This window comes from Mirounga angustirostris, unplaced genomic scaffold (assembly GCF_029215605.1).
Source record: "Mirounga angustirostris isolate CCGP_5_RB_7025 unplaced genomic scaffold, mMirAng1.0.hap1 SCAF_5, whole genome shotgun sequence".
NCBI lineage: Eukaryota > Metazoa > Chordata > Mammalia > Carnivora > Phocidae > Mirounga > Mirounga angustirostris.
The window spans coordinates 154,484,126-154,505,383 of NW_026991713.1; the positions used below are offsets into that span (position 1 = coordinate 154,484,126).

General features: G+C 42.1%; 1 protein-coding gene across 5 annotated transcripts in view; it reads left to right on the forward strand.

The window, feature by feature from the left end:
- The window catches only part of IQCK (IQ motif containing K), a 129,131-nt gene that overhangs the window by 23,566 nt on the left and 84,307 nt on the right, over window positions 1-21,258 (forward strand). For 3 of the 5 annotated variants that reach the window (XM_045875086.3, XM_064592611.1, XM_064592612.1), the window contains exons 5-6: window positions 14,077-14,129; window positions 14,266-14,343. In XM_045875086.3, coding sequence (XP_045731042.1) covers window positions 14,077-14,129; window positions 14,266-14,343 — 131 coding nt within the window. The remainder of the gene's footprint in view (window positions 1-14,076; window positions 14,130-14,265; window positions 14,344-21,258) is intronic. The other 2 variants (XM_054507533.2, XM_064592613.1) reach the window with 1 other exon arrangement.

Genomic DNA, 21,258 nt, shown 5'->3' on the forward strand with positions numbered 1-21,258 from the left:
CCTTCTAAGTGATTAATCAGTGGTGATGGATGGCAATCATTTATAGAGTACTTCTTATATGCCAGGCATTATTTCACATTGTGATCTTATTTAATCATCACAGCAACCCTTGGAATGGGTGGTTTTATTGTCCCCATTTTGTGGATGAGGAAATGGAGGCTCAAGAAGTACCCCCATTTACAAAGCCACTCAGAGGAAGAGCCAGGGCTGGAGCCAGGAGTCTGGCTTCCGAGCCAGGCACTCAGTCCCATTGTAGCAGTGCCCTCTAAGCTGAGGTTTCAGTGACCTATGGTTACACGTGTTCCAGAAGCAGATGATGCTCCTTCTGATGATCATCAGAAGATCAATAGTAGCCTAACACCACTACCTCATTCACTTCATTTCATCTCATAACGCAGACATTTTATTATCTCACATCATCACTAAAGGAAGAAGGGTGAGTACAGGACCATAAGATATTCTGAGAGATAGAGACCACATTCACATGACTTTTATTTCAGCATATTGTTAAAGTTGCTGTTGTCTTACTGTGCCTAATTTATAAATTAAATTTATCATAGGTATGTATTTATAGGAAAAACATAGTACATACAGAGTTCAGTACTATCCACAGCTTTAGGCATCCACTGGGGTCTTGGAACCTACCCCCTGTGGATAAGGGGGTACTGCTCTATGTCAATAAGGCTGTTAGTGTTGAGGGGCACCTGGGTGGCTCAGTCGTTAAGCATCTGCCTTCGGCTCGGGTCATGATCCCGGGATCCTGGGATCGAGCCCAGCATCGGGCTCCCTGCTCAGCGGGAAGCCTGCTTCTCCCTCTCCCTCTGCTGCTCCCCCAGCTTGTGCTCTCTCTCTCTGTCAAATAAATAAATAAAATCTTTAAAAAAAAAAAAAAGGCTATTAGTGTTGAAAATACTTCCCTTTGAGGCTCTTGGAATTGCTGTCAGATCCAGTTTGTAAACCATGCAAGAAAATCTTATTATAACTTTATAGTCATGCTTCTTTTCTTTCTTCTTTTTAACAATGGCAACATTCATTGATCACTTCATTCCCAAACTTGGCTAGGAGTTGCTTTTGTTTCTAAAAATCAAAGTCATCCTCAAAAGACAAGGCCTTAAAAAGAAAGTCAACAGGCTCTGACCTGAGGGTGACCCCATGGTTGTCTTACAGAATAAAGGGCAGTGGCTTTGTGACAGGATTTTCCTTTTCTACTCTGGAGCTTTGTCCTCTGGCTTTCAGGGGCATGGCTTTGTGCCAGGTGGCTGTGGTAGCAGCCTTGTTGGGCTGCTAAATAGGGAGAACGTTACCATTTGGACATGAATTGCATTTCACTTATTATCCATGGCATCAGTTAACTTTTGCTACATAACAAAGTACCTCAAAAGTTAGTGGCTTAAAACAACAATTTATTTAGTTCACTCTCCTTCAAGGCAGCAATTTGGGCTGGGCTCAGTTGGGAAGTTCTCCTGGCCTTGGCTGCGCTTATTCATGTGTCTGTGGGCAGCTACCAGGCAGGCTGGGTACCAGCTAGTCTAGGATGGCCTTAGCTGGGATGCATCATCTCTGTTCGACTTGGTCTCTCGGCTTCCATCAGATGAACCCTGGACTGTTCACGTGGTAGCTGGGCAAGGGTGTGAGGATTTGCGTAGAAGTTCTCAAGGCCTCTTGAGCCTGAGGCTTGGAACTGGCACATTGCTACTTTCATGGCATTATATTGGCCAAAGCAAGTAACAAGGCCAGCTCAGATTCAAGGAGTAAGGAAATAGGCTCCACCTCTTGATGGGAAGAGCTATAAAGCTACATCACAGAATTGTGCAAGACTGTTGAATCTCGGATCTGTACTTCTGAAACAAATAATGCAATATATGTTAAGAAAAAAAAAAGAAGAAGGAGGAGGTAGCGGGAGGGGAAGAATGAAGCGGGGGAAATCGGAGGGGTAGACGAACCATGAGAGACGATAGACTCTGAAAAACAAACTGAGGGTTCTAGAGGGGAGGGGGGTGGGAGGATGGGTTAGCCTGGTGGTGGGTATTGAGGAGGGCACATTCTGCATGGAGCACTGGGTGTTATGCACAAACAATGAATCATGGAACACTTCATCTAGAACTAATGATGTAATGTATGGGGATTAACATAAGAATTAAAAAAAAAAAAAAAAAGCTACATCACAGAGAGTGTGGGTCCAGGGATGGGTGAAGAACGGTGGTGCTATTTGTAATTTACCTCGTACGCTGTATTAGAATTAGTGTGGATCTGGCGGTAGGTGGCAGGTTTGACTTCTGGCTCTAGCCTGGTGACTTCAGGGACGTTACTTGTCTGCAACTACCTCCTCTCCTCATTTGTAAAGCACAGGTGGGATTATTGAGAGGGTTAAAGAGGTAACGTGTGAAAGAGCAAGGTCCGGAGTCCAACTGGGTTCATATTCATACTCTTCCAACTATGAGTAAGGGACTTCGGGCAAGGTATTTAACCTTCCTCTGTCCCTGTTTCCTAATCTGTAAAATGGGAGTAATAGTAATAATAATAATAATGTGTAGCTGTCATGAGGATAAATGAGTTAAGTAAAATTTAAAAGAGTGCCTGGCACAGAGAAAACACTCAGCACGCATTAACTGCTGTGAACACGATTAACATGATGCCTGGGAAATAGCAAGTCTGCAACAGGAATGTTACTCCCCGACGGGGTGACCAGTTGTTACTTGAATAAATGGAAGGTGGCATCCTTGTTACTAATTTCTGGGTATTACAGATGGCCACGGATGGACTTTCCTCATCATTCTAAAAATACTGGTGCCTTTTAAACATAATATATATTTGTAAAAATCTAAACATAACTCTTGGAAATAATATGGTGAGCTCAGAACCTGAGAATGCCCTATGAAGAACCCTCCAAGGCTGAAGAAGCTGCTAGAATCACTGCCACAGTGACCAAAAAAGAAAGAAAGGAAGACTGCAAGTATCCCAAACTTCTCTTGAGAATTAATGTCTAAAGGATTGGAAGCCATTAAAAAAAAAAGTGAAAATAAGGTTCAATTGATTGTTTTTTAAAAGAACCTACCTTAAAATAAGTCACTGACCTTCTTGGTTGTTTAGAGAGCTGCAATTTCTCCTGCTACTTTTGAGGAACCAGAAAACCCAAGTCATAAACAAATAACAGATCCAAAAGATGTTTAAACTGTTAATCTCTTTTTTTTTTTTTTAAGATTTTATTTATTTTTTAGAGAGCGAGCGAGAGAGAAACAGCATGAGAGGGGAGAGGGTCAGAGGAAGAAGCAGGCTCCCCGCCGAGCCGGGAGCCCAATGTGGGACTCGATCCCAGGACCCTGGGATCATGACCTGAGCCGAAGGCAGACGCTTAACCATCTGAGCCACCCAGGCGCCCCTAAACTGTTAATCTCTTAGAATAATAAAAGGGTTATCCAGGAAATAGGTGAAACAGGGCTTTCTTGAAAATCACATTTCTGTGTCCGAAATCAAGTACTGTGCATTTTTCCATGCTTCCACACGAAAGATCATCCATCTATCAGTGATTGATAATGTTTTAAAGCAGAGGTCTGCAAACTATGGCCTATGGCTGCCTGTTTTTGTCAATGAAGTTTTATTGGAACTCGGCCCCACTCATTCCTTTACAGATTGTCTACGGCCACTTTTTTTTTTTTTTTAAGATTTTATTTATTATTTGACAGAGAATGAGAGAGAGCACATGAGAGGGGGGAGGGTCAGAGGGAGAAGCAGACTCCCCGCCGAGCAGGGAGCCCGATGCGGGACTCGATCCCGGGACTCCAGGATCATGACCTGAGCCGAAGGCAGTCGCTCAACCGACTGAGCCACCCAGGCGCCCTGTCTACGGCCACTTTTGCGCTAAAAGAGCACTGTTGTACTTTTTAACTAGAGCTAAGTCGAATAGTTGTGGCACAAGTCTAATATTTGCAACGGGTCCTTTAAGAAAAAGTTTGCCAATCCCTGTTCTGAAAACCTGGAACTACCCAGAGTTTTGTGGTAGTAGCTGCTAGTCTTGTGTGGGAGGCAGTAGAAGGGAAGCTTCATGAGTAAGCGTAGAGTTTGGAACTCTGCTCCCCTGAATTTAGGGCCCAGTTCTACCTCTTTCTAGATACGTGACTTTGGACGTTGCTAGCATTGGGACCTTGTAATTTTAATCTTCCTAAACCTCAGTTTTCTCCTCCATAAAATAGGAAGTAATAATAATAGTAATTGTTAGTAGTAGTAAGAGAGTTCATCAGAATTAAATAAGATAATGCATTTAAAGTGTTTAGCTCAGTAACTGGCACAGCTACAGTGAAAAGTAGCAATAACATAAGAACAAAAAACAAAAAAAGGAGAAAGGTTCCTTAGGGCTGGAAGGGAAAACTAAAACTGAGGGCAGTAGGTAAGGAGGAGGTGGATTGAAGACTGGCCCTGTGGGGAGTTAAAGACTGGTGGGAGATTAGACTCAGACATGTGGAGGGCTCTGACAGAATACAGCGATGAAGCGTAGGGTAGGGGTGCTGGAGTCACACGGGTGGGCTTGAATCTCCCCCTCCAACTTTTGCTGGCTCTGGGCCCCTAGGAAGATTCCTTAAACCATGAGTCTCAGTTTTCTTATCTGTTAAATGGGGAGGGTGATAATCATAGTACCCACCTCACCGGAGCTTTTGAGAGGATTGAGTAAGAAGTTGTGTGTATGGCACTTAGCACAGGGTGAGTGTTCAGTAAGGGGTAGCCGTTGTCATTCAGGATTGGGCTTGAAAGAGGGATTCAGGAGATGAAAAAGAGGGAGAAAACAGGGGACCAGGTTGACAGTGAAGAGAAAGAATAAATGCTGTTTCAGGCAGGAGTAGTGAGAAGGATCATCAGAGCCTCTGCCAGAATCTTCCTTTTGCACAGGCCTTGACCAGTTTTTCCATCTTCTCTGAGCAGAGGGCAGGGCTTGAAGGGGGTGCTCCAGGCCCTTGATCTCTTGGAGGCATGTCTGTGAAGCTAGGTTGCAAATAATTTCGATACTGAGACTGGAGTTTTCGTGGGGGTAGAGTTTTCATGAAGACTTGCTTGTTCCTTGTTGAATCTTTGTTGACATTGACCTTCCTGGTCTTCTATTTATAGTTATAGCTGCCTTCCCTGGGACCCCTGGGCTGCCCACAGTCTGTGTGATTTGGAAGGGGGGAGAGATCTTAAGGCAGGAAATCAACTGTGCAATTGTTGAGATAGAACTTCAGCATTTTTCTCAGACTGAAGGTTGATTAAAGGCCGCAATACCATTCCTGTTCTGTCATGAATTGGGTTGTATTCCACTGGAGCAAATTAAGTTTGAGACACATAAATATCATCATAAAGATTAGACATTACAGCTGGCTCGACGTTCTTGGTGATCCCCTGACATCGAGCCATGCCTTTGGATTAGCTTAATTGGAACATGAGAGATCAGAACTTAATGAGAACTTAATTGGACTGATATATTGAACAGAGCTGGCTTAGTGGCTGTGTGGTAAACTTCACTTGGAAATTCTTTCCAATGCATCTCTGAAAATATTTTGGGCATTCAGAGTAAGGTTAATAATTTTTGCTATAAGCAGCTTTTGATAAAAAGGTTGATATTGTTAGTAGTAAAAAGTAGTATGAAGTCAAAAGAGTTTTGTTTTAGCTGGATGTGTTAAGTATGCAGAACTAACCAGTCCCATATCTGCTAGTTAACTCTGAGGGCCAGTCCCTCAAAATGACAGAAAACCCCATTCAAACTCACTTCAGTGAAAAAGATTTTTTGTTTGTTTGTTTGTGTACATGCTTTCCCATGGGGAGATCTTCCACAGCTTGATCTGGGGGCCCAGATGATGTCTTCATGACTCGGTTCCTTCTCCATCTCTTGATTTTGTTTCCTCTGGCTTGGCTCTACCCTCAAACAGTCCCCACCTATGACACCAGCCTATGTCTTAAAGGCTCAAGTGGTACCTGAGAAAGAGAAAGTCTCTTCCAGAGTTTCTAGTTGAACTGACTCAGGTCAATTACTTACTTTGGAGTCAGTCCTTGGAACTAGGGGAATTTAGTGGGTAGTGGGCTGTTAGGCAAAGGGAAGGATCCCTAACCCAATGCACATAGCTTTAGAATTGGGGAAGGGTAGATCCCCCAAAGGAACTCAGGGTGCAGTTACCAAAAGAAGGCAGAAGGGATACTGGGCAAGCTATCTTGGCTAGGACTCATTATGCTGCAAATAGCAGAAAACTGGCTTAAGTAATGAAGGAGGTTCATTGGTTCACGAAACTAGACAGCTCTGAGGTAGAGAAGGAAGATTTCAGGATTGGTTTGATTCAGGAGCTCAGTGATGTAATCGAGGACTTGCTTCTCTTCTGCATCTCTGGCTGGCCTCTTGCAGAGTTGGTTTTATCCTCAGGCTGGCTTCCCTCAGAGTGACAGAACAGCTACTGCCACTGGCCTAAGCTTTGCCCCCACCTACTACAGCAACCAGGAGAGAATGATCGAGCTCATTTAGAAAAGCAAAGGAAAAGATTTCCCAGAAGCCCCAGCACATCTCCTCTCATACCTTATCAGTCTGAAATTGACTGTGCACCCATTCTTCATTCAGTGAATCCCTTGGGCCAGGATAAATGTGGACCAGATTGGTTTAGGTCTTGGTGGCAGGTAGGGTGGGATTATCTGGACTGTGTTATCAGGGTTCACACCCGGAGCTGGAGAGGGGGTTAATCCTCTCTACTCATCACAGCTACTACCCAGCTGGGGATTGGCTGCTGGATGTTGAATTAATAACCACAGTGGAGCCATGGCTTACTCATTTCTTTATCTCTAGTGTTCAGCACAGGCTTGGCACATAGTAGGTCCTCAGTAAAGCTTACCGAACAGGGCCAAACTGGAACAGCACACCTTGCATAATTTGGAAAGAAATCAGGAGTTTTTTGCATGAGTAAAATGATGCCTGAAAATAAAGCTTATCTCAGCTTTAAATATGGATTAAATGCAGAGTCTGGATAGAGGTGATAAGACTTTCCACCTCTTTTCCTATCCTATCCCATTTAGCATAAAATTTTCCCTTTCGCTTCGGTTGCTCATCAAATTCCATTACAAAGAAGAGTATTGTAAACAAAAGTTAGTATCAGGAAACTCTTTCTAACTCCTGATAAGTCATTTGGTGATCTCATGACACTAAAATTTGTCACTATGAATAATTCAGTAAAACAGAATCTTCTATTTCTTCTTAGAGTCCTTGCCACCTAATGGTCATTTATTGTAGTTTTTTATTTTTTGAGTGAAACACCCGAGTGTCTTTAAAAAGTGCAAGGGCTTTGGTCAGTGAAGGAAGAAACTCTTATTTCCTGGCCTTGACTAATAAGGGAATTAGAAATACCGTCAGCTTTTGTTTGGAAAGGTTTTCTAAGGAGTGGAAAAAATAGATTCTCACAGGAAAGGTGTGGTAGAATTATTTTAGCATTACTCCTTTTAATTAAGAACACTTTTAGAAATGACCACATGGCCCATGCTGAAAGTCTTGGTCAATAGTTTGTGTTATGAGTACATATTTTTAAGTTCTTTTGAGAAGTACTATTTTTCTCCAATGAAATTCTAACGCATTGGGGAAAAATTGAACTTTTGTTTGAAGTTTGCTGTGATAAGTATTTTGGCCTCTGGGTATAGTCCAAGTATGTACTCATTTCTAGCATGAGTTATTTATCACTTTGTTCATGTCTGGGGGGTCTCTGGCATGTGGAAATTTACTGTGGAGAATAGCTATGTGGGAAAGGAGGCTGTGATATTCTAAGTGCATGCCATACCCACAGCCTCAACTTCAGCCCTCTGTCCCTGCTTTATCCATGTCCCCATCACCCTGGTTACAAGTGATAGAGCCAGGAATAAGTGTCATACCCTGTAGGTAGCCACTCTAGGATGGCAAGTGGCTATGAAATGATCTGATAACAATTGTTCTGCCCAATAGGGATGGCCTATCCTGAGTCGTACCACCTTACCAGCCCAATCAGATTCTTCCTTCCGGGGAGTAGTGATGCCAAAGGGCCAAGTCCCACATAGATCAAGAACAAGAACTGTTGTTGAGCCCCAAAGCTACTGATGGACGAAGCTACTGTGGTTAGCCCGACTTGTGCCCTGAACAGCTGTGGACACTGGTCACTTCTCCCTGAGACCTGCCCCTAGTCAGAGGAATTCCCATTTTCCTTCGACTCCTTCTGCGTTTACATTATGCCCCTGTGCCAGATAGAATATATTAGTGTTCACAAATGTTTGTGGGCTCTCTCTAATGGAGAGACCATGTGACTGCTTTGGTCAAAGCAATGTATGGACATGACATACGTCATTTCCAAACACACGCTCTAAGAGTCAAAGCATGGTTCACCATAGTCTTTTCACTTTCCATGATAACTAGTGATATTTCAGAGAGAGGCTGCTCTGTCAGCCTGAGTCCCAGAGTAAAGACAACATGGAGCAGAGAGCCATAGCTGATTGAAATGCTCATGTATCGGGCGCCTGGGTGGCTCAGTCTTTAAAGCGTCTGCCTTCCGCTCAGGTCATGATCCCAGGGTCCTGGGATCGAGCCCCGCATAGGGCTCCCTGCTCGGCGGGAAGCCTGCTTCTCCCTCTCCCACTCCCCCAGCTTGTGTTCCCTCTCTCGCTGTGTCTCTCTGTGTCAAATAAATAAAATCTTAAAAAAAAAAAAAAAAAAGAAATGTTCATGTATCACGAGTCAGAAATAAACCGTGGATGATACAAGCTTCTCAGGTTCAGAGCTTGTTTGTTGCAGCAAAATCTATCCTAAACTGATTTGTAAGAAAACCCCAGTAACCAAGGTAACTCAAGCATATTTCCATCCCTTGCAAACCCGAAGAGTCTCAGCGAACACAATGCCATAGTGAGCCACACTCCAATTCACTAACCTCACAACATGTGCTTATGACCTTTCTGGGGTGCAGTTACATTCATTACGTGATGCAGATTTGGTGCCTTTCCAATGCTAGAAGTTTCTCTCCCCAGTCTCTGCACCTCCAGTCTGCCTCCTATACACGTACCCAATATGACCACTGGATTGAACTCCAGGTTCTGTCTTTTCTACCTGTGGGGTTTCAGTCTTTTATGATGATGTTCTCCCCCCACTGCCACAATCCCTCCCTGAACTTCAGTACAAAATTTCTCCAGCATATAGAACAGCTGAAAGAATTTCAGAGGGAACACCCACATATTTACCACTTCGATTCTACAGTTATACCATTTTGCTTTATTTGCTTGGTTGCATATCTGTCCACCAATCCATCAGTCCACCCCTCTATTCATCTACCTTGTTTTTTGGATGCATTTTAAAGTAAGCTGCTGACTCATGATGACGTGATGATGTCTTTTCCCTTGACATTTAGTCTTTTTCCTTTTCTTTCTTTCTTTCTTTTATTTTTTATTTTTTTATTTTTATTTTTTAAAGATTTTATTTATTCATTTGACAGAGACAGAGATGGTGAGAGAGGGAACACAAGCAGGGGGAGTGGGAGAGGGAGAAGCAGGCCTCCCGCCGAGCAGGGAGCCCGACGCGGGGCTTGATCCCAGGACCCTGGGATCATGACCCGAGCCGAAGGCAGACGCTTAACGGCTGAGCCACCCAGGCGCCCCAGTCTTTTTCCTTTTAATTCTGGATTTTAAAAATTGCTTTTTAACCTTGTTTGAGGTTGTCTTAACTGTTTCCTCTGCTTGCCCAAGCTTGCACATACTCACCCTTTAACAATCCCGAACTCAGTGTATTTTCCGCATTACATAAACCTTGGTTGCCCACACTTTCCTAATCTCACTCCTTAATTTTTCTCTCGATTACTTCCTCTCTTATCTCTTCACTCACCACAACTTTTCATTTGCTTTCCCTTCTCTTTTTCAGCTCCCCGGCAGATAATTTTTAAACTAAACAACAGCTGAACAATATCCCCACTGTTCCATGTGTCTGAGTATGCATGGCACGTCCACACTTGCCCAGAACAGAAGGAAAACACAATTTCTTCCATTTTATTTCTTTGCATCAAAAGTGATTAAATCTGTCTGCATGACCTTCATACATCAGACCATTTGGCTATTTTAAAAGTCTGTTTAATAGAGAAAGTCAAGCTGCATTCCCTTGGTAGAAGAAATCTTTACCACCAAACGGTGCGGTAAATGCCAGGGGAACAATGCATCTTTTGTAGGATGGGAGAGAGAGACACTGCCATCTTACAATTGCTGAATTGTTTAAATTATTATATGGCAATTCATGCTAGATACATATTTGCATTGTTGTATAAGTATTTTCTTATTTTGGTTAAAGATGGCTTTTTGAAGGGATAACCTATTTTTGCAAGGCAGGCTTAGGAAACCCCATTCCATGGGCTGGTACATTTAATTTTATTACCCTGGCCAGGAGTATTTCAATTTTTTAATAAATCATCAAGGTGGTAAAAGACTGCAAACAGGGCGCCTGGGTGGCTCAATTGGTTAAGTGACTGCCTTCGGCTCAGGTCATGATCCTGGAGTCCCGGGATCGAGTCCCGCATCGGGCTCCCTGCTCGGCAGGGAGTCTGCTTCTCCCTCTGACCCTCCTCCCTCTCATTCTCTCTCTCTCAAATAAATAAATAAAATCTTTAAAAAAAAAAAAAAAAAGACTGCAAACAACCTCCAGTAACTCAGGCACCACCATATATTATTTACTAACAGCTGGAGTAAAGTTTTCAGTAAAAAATCTTAAGCAGCATTTTCCTTTTTGGTGAGAATCAATTTCACAACCCATCTTTTCAACCTTATCTAAGGTTATAAAACTGAGCTGGCTATTTTGAAGTGAAGGGGGAAAAAAAAGAAAAAAAAGTAGGAAAATTTTCATGGTAAAATATTATGAGAAGAAAATGAAGAGAAATTGTCCAGAATTATATCAGCAATTCCTCTTTTTAAATGTCAGAATTCTTGTAAATGAGTTCTTTCTTGCTTTGATGTTTGAGAGTTGAATGGCGAGTTGAATTAGTCACCACCCATTGACCACCTACTTCATGCAAGGCACTCAATTAAGTCCTGAGAATATAAGGAAAAGAGACATATGTCCTGTCCTCGGAAAGTTTATAGTTCAGTGAGGTAGATAGATATGTGGGCCAGCAGTTACATTATGGTTCTGTCTGGGCACACAGGGAACTGGGGGAGCCTACTGACTGAAGAGAGGCTTCAGTCTGCTCAGAAAGCCTTCCTGGAGGCATCTAGAAGGACAAGTGGGGGTTAGCCGATTAGAGAAGAAAGGAATAGGAGTTACAACTCTTCCTGTTGTAAGCAACAAACAACCTAATGCAAACTGGCTTAATAAAAAAAAAATATATTGGCTCATGTACCTGAGGACATCAGCCAGAGGATTTGGGCTTTGGGTATGGCTGAATCCAGGGTCTAGTACAATATTGTTAGGAATCTGCCATTGATGGTCTAGCCAGCAGCATCTCCCTGCTTCCTTGCTAATAGAACCCCAAATTTATTCATTTTCTTTGGAGTTGCTGTGTCCTTCAGGGGTGGCTGGGCTTAACTAGTTGTATTTGTAGTGATCCTATTTCCAAATACGGTCACATTCTGAAGTACTGGAAGTTAGGACTTCCAACATATGAATTTGGGTCAGAGAGGACACAGTTCAATCCATGGCACCCTGCCTTTCTCTCCTCCCTGTCTCGGATCTCCTGCTGGTAACTCTCATTGGCTGGACCCACCTAGTGAGTAAGGGAACCTGGTTGAAGTGAACCATAAAATCAGCCTCCTGAGGCACAGAGTAGGGTGGAGAAGGGTAGACCTGGAGGTAAAAAGAGAGAATTTCTAGCAGATTCTGTATTGTCTACATTCTTGGGAAGGATCTTTTCACATGGCAACCAACACCTCTGGACTTTTGGTTCTTAGCCCCTGTTATCTTTTTTTTTTTAATTTTATTTTATTATGTTAATCACCATACATTACATCATTAGTTTTTGGTATAGTGTACCATGATTCATTGTTTGCGTATAACACCCAGTGCTCCATGCAGAACGTGCCCTCTTTAATACCCATCACCAGGCTAACCCATCCCCCCACCCCCTCCCCTCTAGAACCCTCAGTTTGTTTCTCAGAGTCCATAGTCTCTCATGGGTTCGTCTCCCCCTCCGATTCCCCCCCTTCATTTTTCCCTTCCTACTATCTTTTTTTTTTAACGTATAATGTATTATACGTTATGTATAATTTATATACATATAAATTTACGTATTTATATACGTAAATAACGTATATGTATTATTTGTTTCAGAGGTACAGGTCTGTGATTCATCAGTCTTACACAATTCACAGCACTCACCATAGCATATACCCTCCCCAATGTCTATCACCCAGCCACCCCATCCCTCCCACTCCCCACCACTCCAGCAACCCTCAGTTTGTTTCCTGAGATTAAAAATTCCTCATATCAGTGAGATCATATGATACATGTCTTTCTCTGATTGACTTACTCCGCTCAGCATACCCTCTAGTTCCATTCATGTCATTGCAAATGGCAGGATTTCAGGGGGTTTTTTTTTTGATGGCTGCATAATATTCCATTGTGTGTGTATGTATATATATATATATATATATATATATATACCACATCTTCTTTATCCATTCATCTGTTGATGGACATCTTGCCTCTTTCCATAGTTTGGCTATTGTGGACATTGCTTAGCCCCTGTTATCTTAAAAGGAGAGGTAGCAACCCTCTATCTCCCAGTTTCCATAACAGTTCTTTTAAAGGAGTTGACTGGTTCTGTTTGGGTTACAAGGACTTTCAATGGATCCAGGAGACATGATACCTGGTGGTCCATCCCATTGCCTTCTTAGCATGCCTTCTCCCCCAGTGCTCTAGGATGTTCTTTCTCTTGTGGTTTACTGGCTATCTATCTATCTCTTAGGGACTGCATTCACTGGCATGTAATGAAAATTTAGTTGAAAAACCAAATGACACTTATTTCCCCTTACATATCAGGATGTTCAGAGTAGGTCAGGCCCAAGCTGGTACAGAGGCTTAAGGAAGTCCTCAATGGCCCAGGCTCCTTCTAACCCCCTGCCCTACCACTCTTAGCATGTGGCTTTGGCTTCATGGTTGAAAGGTGCTGCTCCACTTCCAGACACACATCTGTGTTCCAGGCTGAAAGAAGTAGAAGGAAACTTCAAGGAAGAGGGGACAGCAGAAATTAAGAAAGCAGGACTTTTGCAGAAGTCCATAAGACCTGTTCATTTCTATCTCATAGGGCAGAACTGCGTCATGGCTATCCCTTGCTATGTGGGATGCTGGAAAATACAGTTTTTCCCCCCTGTGGGCTGCTTGTCAATGAGGTTTCTGTTTATAAGGATGAAGTGGAGAGTGGCTGTTGGGTGGACAACTGGCCAGGTTGGCCACATTGGCCATTGGCGCTTGCATGTTTGGCTTCCACATCAGAACAGGGTAGCCAGACCTGAAGTACTGCTGTTCTGAGGATTTGAGCGGACAGGGGAGGGCAGTAAATACAGTTATTCAGAATCAAGGTCTAGATTTTTTTTAAAGATTTTATTTATGTATTTTAGAGAAAGAGAGAGTGAGAGCAGGGGAGGGCCAGAGGGGGAGGGAGAGGGACAATCTGACTCTGCACTGAGTGAGGAGCCCTACACAGGGCTCAATCCCATAACCCTGAGATCATGACCTGAGCTGAAATCAAGAGTCAGACACTTAACCAACTGAACCGTCCATGTGCTCCTCAAGGTCCAGATTTAAATAAAATCCTTCTGTGACAATTCCAAAAGCATGTAGTAAGTCTCCTACTATATGCACTTTTATTAGTCCCTGCTGTCAGAAAATATGCTTGTCCAAAGACTAGAGAAATGTCTTCAGAAGTCTTTGCATCGCCCCAATTTACTGTTTGTTGATATACTTATAAACCTCATAAAAGGCTCATGCATATTTCACCTAACACAAAAAATCAGACGAGATTGGGCGCGATCAGGGTGGTATGGCCGTAGACCAGCTAACACAAAAAATCAATTAACCTCTCTTCCTTTGTCCTACTCAGACATGTGGACAAAGAGTATAATTTAATTCTCTCTTCTCTCTTTTCTCTTTAGAGAAAAAGAACCAAATTCATTGCCTGTGATTTTCTGACCGAGTGGTTATACAAGTAAGTTTTGCATGTCTTTGAATATTCAATGACCCTAAGGATTCAATAGTGTTAATTTGCAAGCAGAATAGCAACAATTGACTTGAATTTTTGCTTATTGTTTTCTTATCAATCAAACATATGGCATCGTTACCAGTCAAAATCCAAAGAGGATAGGGGAGGCTTTCACAGAATTCTTCTCCATACCATTTGTGGACCAGTGGCTAAAGCATCAGTAAGTACCAACACAAGGCCTCAAATAATTTATTCCTATTTTAAGATTGTGTTAATGATAGTTTTCTCCCAAAAAAAAAAAAAAATGATAGTTTTCTCCAATCCAACTAACTCATGTAGTCCACCCAGCACTCCAGGTCAGTTATATTTGTGGCTCTTGTCTCTAGTTATTTTCAGTCTAGGCTAAGAACATCCTATCCATGTGGTGATTATTCAAGAAGCACTTCAGAAATAAAGTAGAAAACTTTTAAAAATTCTTATCCTAAGTAATTCATCTCTCCATTATCTCTCCCTCCCTCCCCACCCCCTCTCAAGAGGTTATGTCTCAAGAAATATGAATAAACTTTTCTAAATATTAATTTTTAGTTGTATGCATCAATTCTACATTTAAAATATTAGAACATGACAGATAAAGTTAAAACTGTCTTTGACCATCATTCTAATATGAGTCTTCTCTCCTCACAAAAGTAATCAGCTTAGTCTATAGTGCATCCTTCCAGAGTTCTTAAAATTGGTTGTTTATGTAAAATTAGATTATATCATAAAAATTAGTAGTACTATTTGCTGCTGTGAGTGAATTTTCATCAATGTAATGATGATGATGGCAAATAACATTTATTGAATGCTTGTGTCATTGTTCTCAGCATTTAACACTAATAAACTAACTTGATCCTCATAACAGTGCCATTACCAGCCCTATTTTGCAGATGAGGAGATTTATGCATTATTCTGCAACTTGCTTTTATTTGACTCAAGTATATGCTTTTGAGATCTAGCCCTGTTGATTCAGTTACATCTAATTCATGCCTTTGATGGTGTTATAATATATTTCATTTCTAAATTTGCATAATGCACTCATTCATACAATAAATATTTATTGAGTACTACGATGTGCCAAACATCATTCTGGGTGCTGGCGGTAAAGCATTGAACAAAGTGGCCCCAAATCCCTGTCTAAATGGAATTTATATCCTAGTGAGGGATGACAGACAATAAACAAACAAGTGCTATAGGGAAAAATAAAGCAGAGAGGGGGGAATACAGAGTATTGAAGGGGCTTAATTTTTGCATAGGGTGGTCAAGAAAGATCTCACTTGGAAGATGACATTTAAGCAGTGGTCCACTATTTTAAGGCATAGGTAGAAGAAAGATAGCTCAATTTAGAGAAAATGATACATATTTAACCTGTTGCTTTGAAATGTTCTCATGCCAGCCCTTCGCAAGAACAATGTCAGGAAACTGAGGCATTAGAAAATTAAGTGAGCCGGGGCGCCTGTGTGGCTCAGTCATTGGGCGTCTGCCTTTGGCTCAGGTCATGATCCCAGGGTCCTGGGATTGAGCCCCACATCGGGCTCCCTGCTCAGCAGGAAGTCTGCTTCTCCCTCTCCCACTCCCCCTGCTTGTGTTCCCTCTCTCGCTGTGTCTCTCTTTGTCAAATAAATAAATCTTTAAAAAAAAAAAAAGGAAAAAAAATTAAGTGAGCCTTGCAAAACCTCATATTAAACCAAATAAAAGACCTTAAATTAGACCCTTAACCCTCAAATGACACTTTTTGTTTTTTACTTAAATTACCCTTCTTGAGAATGCCAAGTTGAATAGACTCTTGACCGACTTTCTTAATTTTGAGAATTAAATGTACCTCAGGTATTACCAGTTTTTTAAAGAGTTTTTTAAAAGTAATCTCCACATCCAATGTGGGGCTTGAACTCATAACCCTGAGATCAAGAGTCGCCTGCTCTACCAACTGAGCCAGCCAGGCACCCCATTACCAGTTTTTTAAAAATCTGAGATCAGCTACACATTGAAAGGAGAATGATATTGGAAAACCTTGTTTTTTTATTTAGCTTCTAAACCTATGCCTAATTTTGCCCACTATGAAAATGGAAGGCCCATAATGTATTGAGTATAAATGATTAATAAGTGGAAGATTTGCATGTTTTTCTTTTTTTTTTTTTTTTAAAGATTTTATTTATTTTTTTGACAGAGAGAGACACAGTCAGAGAGGGAACACAAGCAGGGGGAGTGGGAGAGGGAGAAGCAGGCTTCCCGCGGAGCAAGGAGCCTGATGCGGGACTCGATCCCAGGACCCCGGGATCATGACCTGAGCCGAAGGCAGACGCTTAACCGACTGAGCCACTCAGGCACCCCCTGTTTTTCTAAGACCAGGTATTTTCAGTATCATTCTCCAAGTTGTTGCTTTGCCTTGAAAATGAAACATTTTCCCACTTCTAATAACCAATGAGAAAGAATCTTAAAGATATGAGAACTTCTCAAAGAAGAGTCCTCTCAAATCCCTAGTCATTTATTATACAAATATCTTAATTTAAAATGGTTGCTAACTTCTGCTGGCAGCTCATATAAATATACTGAGAAGTAGCCAAAGCAATCATTTCACTTTAACTCCACAAGAACAGAAACGTAAGAGCTCTCACCTTAACTGGCATTTTTACTCTCTATTTCCATAACCTTCCAAAGAGATGCCAAGAAGCATGTTAAAACTTTAAATTATATTAATCTAATTTGATGTTAATTATTTATTGAACACCTACCACGTGCAATGCACAGAGCCCGGTGTTGTGGAATAAATTGAGATGAATCAAATATGGCTCTGGCTGTGGGGGTGAGAGAGACATGTTTACAACTAACTATGGTTCCTGTAGTGAGTGTTGTAATATAGGTTAAAGCACTGAAGGGAAATGGGGAAGCACAAGACCATTCACACACCCTCCTGACAGACCTGGAGCCAGCCCAGTTGAGGCAGTGGTCAAGCTGGTTGGTGCCCAGATTTGGTTTTGAGAGGCAAGGACTCAGGTGCTGTATCCTTCTCAAAGATATTTTTGATCAGATGAGTCAGAGACAAGTAGGAACGAGGGTAGGAGCTGGGAAACAATATCTAATCCAGGTTTTTGAACCTCAGCACTATCGACAGTTGGCACCAGATAATTCTCTGATGTGGGGCTGGTGTGTGCATTCTGGAATGTTCAGCAGATTCTCTGGCCTCCACCCACCAGATGCCAATAGCACCTCCCTAAAGCCATCACCATCAAGAATATCTCCAGACACTAGCAAATGTCAGAGGTATGAAGGGTTGAGTGGGACAAGGAGCCAATAAAGTAGCCCCAGAGGTTGAGAACCTCTGACCTAATCCAGTGGGTTTCTACCCTGGCTGCACTTCAAAGTCATCTGGAGAGCTTTCGTTGCCTGGCTTCACCCAAGACTTCCTAAATGAGACCTTTTAATTCAGGCTATTGCCTAGGCATTGTTGTTTTTTGTTTTTGTTTTTGTTTTTTTTTTAAAGAGCTTCCTGGGTGATTCTAATATACAGCCAGAGTTGAGACTTCATCCCTACAGCAGAAGACATGCTGTGTCTGAATAAATAGTATAATTATATTATACTAGTAATAGATAGTATACTTGAGGTAATAAATAGTATAACTTAGTCATCCCTCTGCTAAGCACGTATTACTCATTTAATCTTAGTGACAACACTAAGATGTAGGTACTAAAGCTAAAAAGAGCTGGGAAGTTGCAGATAAAGTGAGGTAGGTCTTAGGCAAATATGGTGATTGTTGGGGGCACAATAAATGGGCATTTTGGATAGGGCTTAAAAGTATAGATTGGAGGAAGATGAATTTTGAGGGAAGACTATGTCAGTGTTTTATAAAGGAAGCAAAATATAAACTAGCACTTCGTGCAGCTTTGGATTGGGCTTAAGAGCATGAGCTCTGGGGACAGACAAACCAGCATTCAAATCTCTATTCTACCACTTATTAGTCTCGTGACCCTGGGTGTCTTAGCTTCTTTTACCGTGTAACAAAGTACCCCAACATTTAGTGGCTTGAAACAATAAATACTTATTATCTCACAGTTTCTTTGAATCAGGAATTCAGGTGCAGCTCAGCTGGGTGCTTCTGGTTCAAGGTCCCTCGTTGGCCATGGTCAAGGCGTTGCAGGGGCCGTAGTCTTCCAAAGGTGTGACTGAGCCAGAGGAGCCACTTTCAAGTTGGCTTCCCCACATGGTGGGGGCTGAAGGCCTCAGTTTTTCTCCACATGGGCTTTTCCATGGGCTGCTGAGTGTCCTCACAATGTGGTGACGCCTCTTTCAGGAGGAGAGACTTGAGACCAAGAGGGAAGCTGTAGGGCCTTTTGTGACCCAATCTAGGAAGCCAAACACCTGCACTTCGACCACATTCTGTTAGTTAATTAGCAGTGAGTCTCTAAGTACAGCTCAAGTACCACGTTCAAAGGGAGTGTGACCTAGGCTCCACCTTTTGAAGGGAGGAGTATCAAACCACGTGCAGACATATTTTAAAAGCACCACAGCAGGTCACTCTGTAAGCCTCCATATCCTCGTTAATAAAATGTTGAGTTAGTAAAATTAGGAAGACACAGCAAAATGATGCACCTACAAATGAAATCACAAACAGGGCCAGCCTGTAGTAACATATGGCTTACTAGTGGCTACAATTGCCATCAAAGGACACTGTGGGCTTAGGCAGAGAGATACAGCAGAAAAGGGTACTCAAGGCCAAAGGCAGGAAGGTAGGAGAAGGCAGGACTTGGTCCAGGCCACAGGAAACCAGTGTAGCTGACTCACAGAGCATGCCAAGGTACAGGGATGAGGTAGGAGATAAGGCTGGAAGGGAGTTAGAGGGTGGATTTTGGTTTTCAGTAAAACCAATGAAGTTTGGGCATTATTCCATAAGCGAGAGAGCATATCAAAAGATTTTGGAGCAGAGGTGTAATGTGAGCAGGCTGTTTTGGCAAGGTAACTCCCAAGAATGCAGGGGATATGTGAGATTGGGGAAAACCTGGTTACAGCCCCCAGGTCTTGAACTGGGACAACAGGAATGGAAAAGGAGGTACCTGGGATGGGTAGAGTGGATGGATGCACAGGATGAGTTTGGGGGTGGAGAAGAGGTGTGCCTGAAAAGGCGAGATTTGCTGGGCAAATGGGAGGCCCATGATAGAAGCAAAAAGACCTCGCCAGCAAAGCAGGCTGAAGGATAAAGAGGAGGATTTCTATCTCAGTCACATTGAGATTGAGGTGCCTCTAGGACATCCATATTGGTAACATTGGCCTGAGGCTCAGAAGTGGGGTCTGGAGAGAAATGTTGATTTTGGAATCAAGGTTCCCATGTCAGATGTACAGATCGAGCTGAGATGGCCCACAGCCAAACTTTGGAGTACCCCAGAGTTGGTTCCAGAGGTTCAGTGAAGGAGGCACTTACTCTAAGTCACGTGGTTGACAGTGGTGACCATGGCTAGTTTTCTAGTTGTTTGCAAAGCAAGTCAGTGTTTCCACTTAGATTTTATGTTGATGTGAATGACCAGCAGGGAGGGAATAGGAGTATATTAGTTTTCTATTGCTGCTGTAACAAATTACCACAAACTCGGTGGCTTTGACAAAGTTTTATCTTATAGTTCTGGAGGTCAGAAGTCTAACATGGGTCTCCTTGGGCTAAAATCAAGGTGTAGGCAGGGCTGCATTCTTTTCCAGAGGCTCTAGGGGAGAACCCATTTCCTTGCCTTTTGTGGCTTCTAGAGGCTTTCTGTATTGGCTGATGGTGACTTCCTCCATCTTCAAAGCCAGCAACGTTGCCTATCTCTGATCCTGTGTCCTTAGTCACATTTCTCTGACTCTCTTTTGTTTCCCTCTTCATCTGTGAAGGAGGACTCCTATGATTACATTGGCTCACCTAGCTAATTCAGAACATTCTCCCCATCTCAAGTCTTTAATTTAATCACATCTGCAAAGTCCTTTTTGCCATTGTAAAGGTAACATAAGGTTCTAGGAATTATGATGGGGACATGTTTAGGCACCATTGCCTACCTCAAAGGGCAATGGAGAATATGGGAAAATTGAAAGTCCCTCACTCATAGGGATCACCTACATTTTCTTGGGGATCCCTGACATTTTGAAATGGTATTATGGGTTTTGCAAAAATGATACATACTCAGAGAAAAAAGTAAAAGCAAACAGAAAAGCAAAAAGAAAAAGGTACAAATCACCTAAGAGCCCGCCACCCAAATCTAACCATTGTTGACATTTTAGTGAACTTCTTTTCAGAGACTTTTCTATGTATGTATACACATATATTAGATATAAGAAGATGTATGTCTTCCTCTGAGACCAGAACTACTAGTGAAAGGAAATTTGAGGTAGAAGCGGAAAAGTTGAGCAAGTTCATGGTGGGTCCTGTCATTCTGGTTGTTTGTGTAGGTGTGGAGACATCTGCTGAGAGGGAGGCCAGGCAGGTTCTGGAGGCTTGTGGGGGACAGAGGGGGTGCTGCAGCTGCTGCCATCATGAAACTGATAGGGAATCAACCAGGGATAAATAGGGATGGCCCAGCTGATGGCCTGAATTTGTGGTGCATATAAACAACCTGCTTATGTGATTATTACCAGCAACCCTCTGCAACCCTGGAAAGGGGGTGGAGAAAACAGATGGTTGGGTAAAATCAGGGTTGAAGACTAGCAAAGCTAATATAGTGAAAGGTCTAGACTGGGCCTAGGGGATCTTAAATAAAGGGAAAACATGGTTAACTTTTCTAAGTATATCTTGGGTTTTTCTCAAAAACTACCATATTTTTAAAATTCTGTTAATAATTTAACAACCAATTTTCAGAAAGAGAGAGAAACACTACATTATGTGTTTACTTTGGGAGTAAAAAATGTACCAAACTTGGAGACACTAAAATGGGGATGGTAGGGGTCCATATGGTTTTTGAAATTTCAATAGGTGGATCTTATTTGGATCATGATTCAGAGAAAGAAAAATTAGGAGGCAATTGGAAATTTGAATGCTCAATAAATAGTTGATGATGTAAAGAATTATTATTCTTTTACTTAAGGTATGATAATCATTTCATAGTCATGATTAAAAAAAGTTATTACCTTTTAGAGAAACATGCT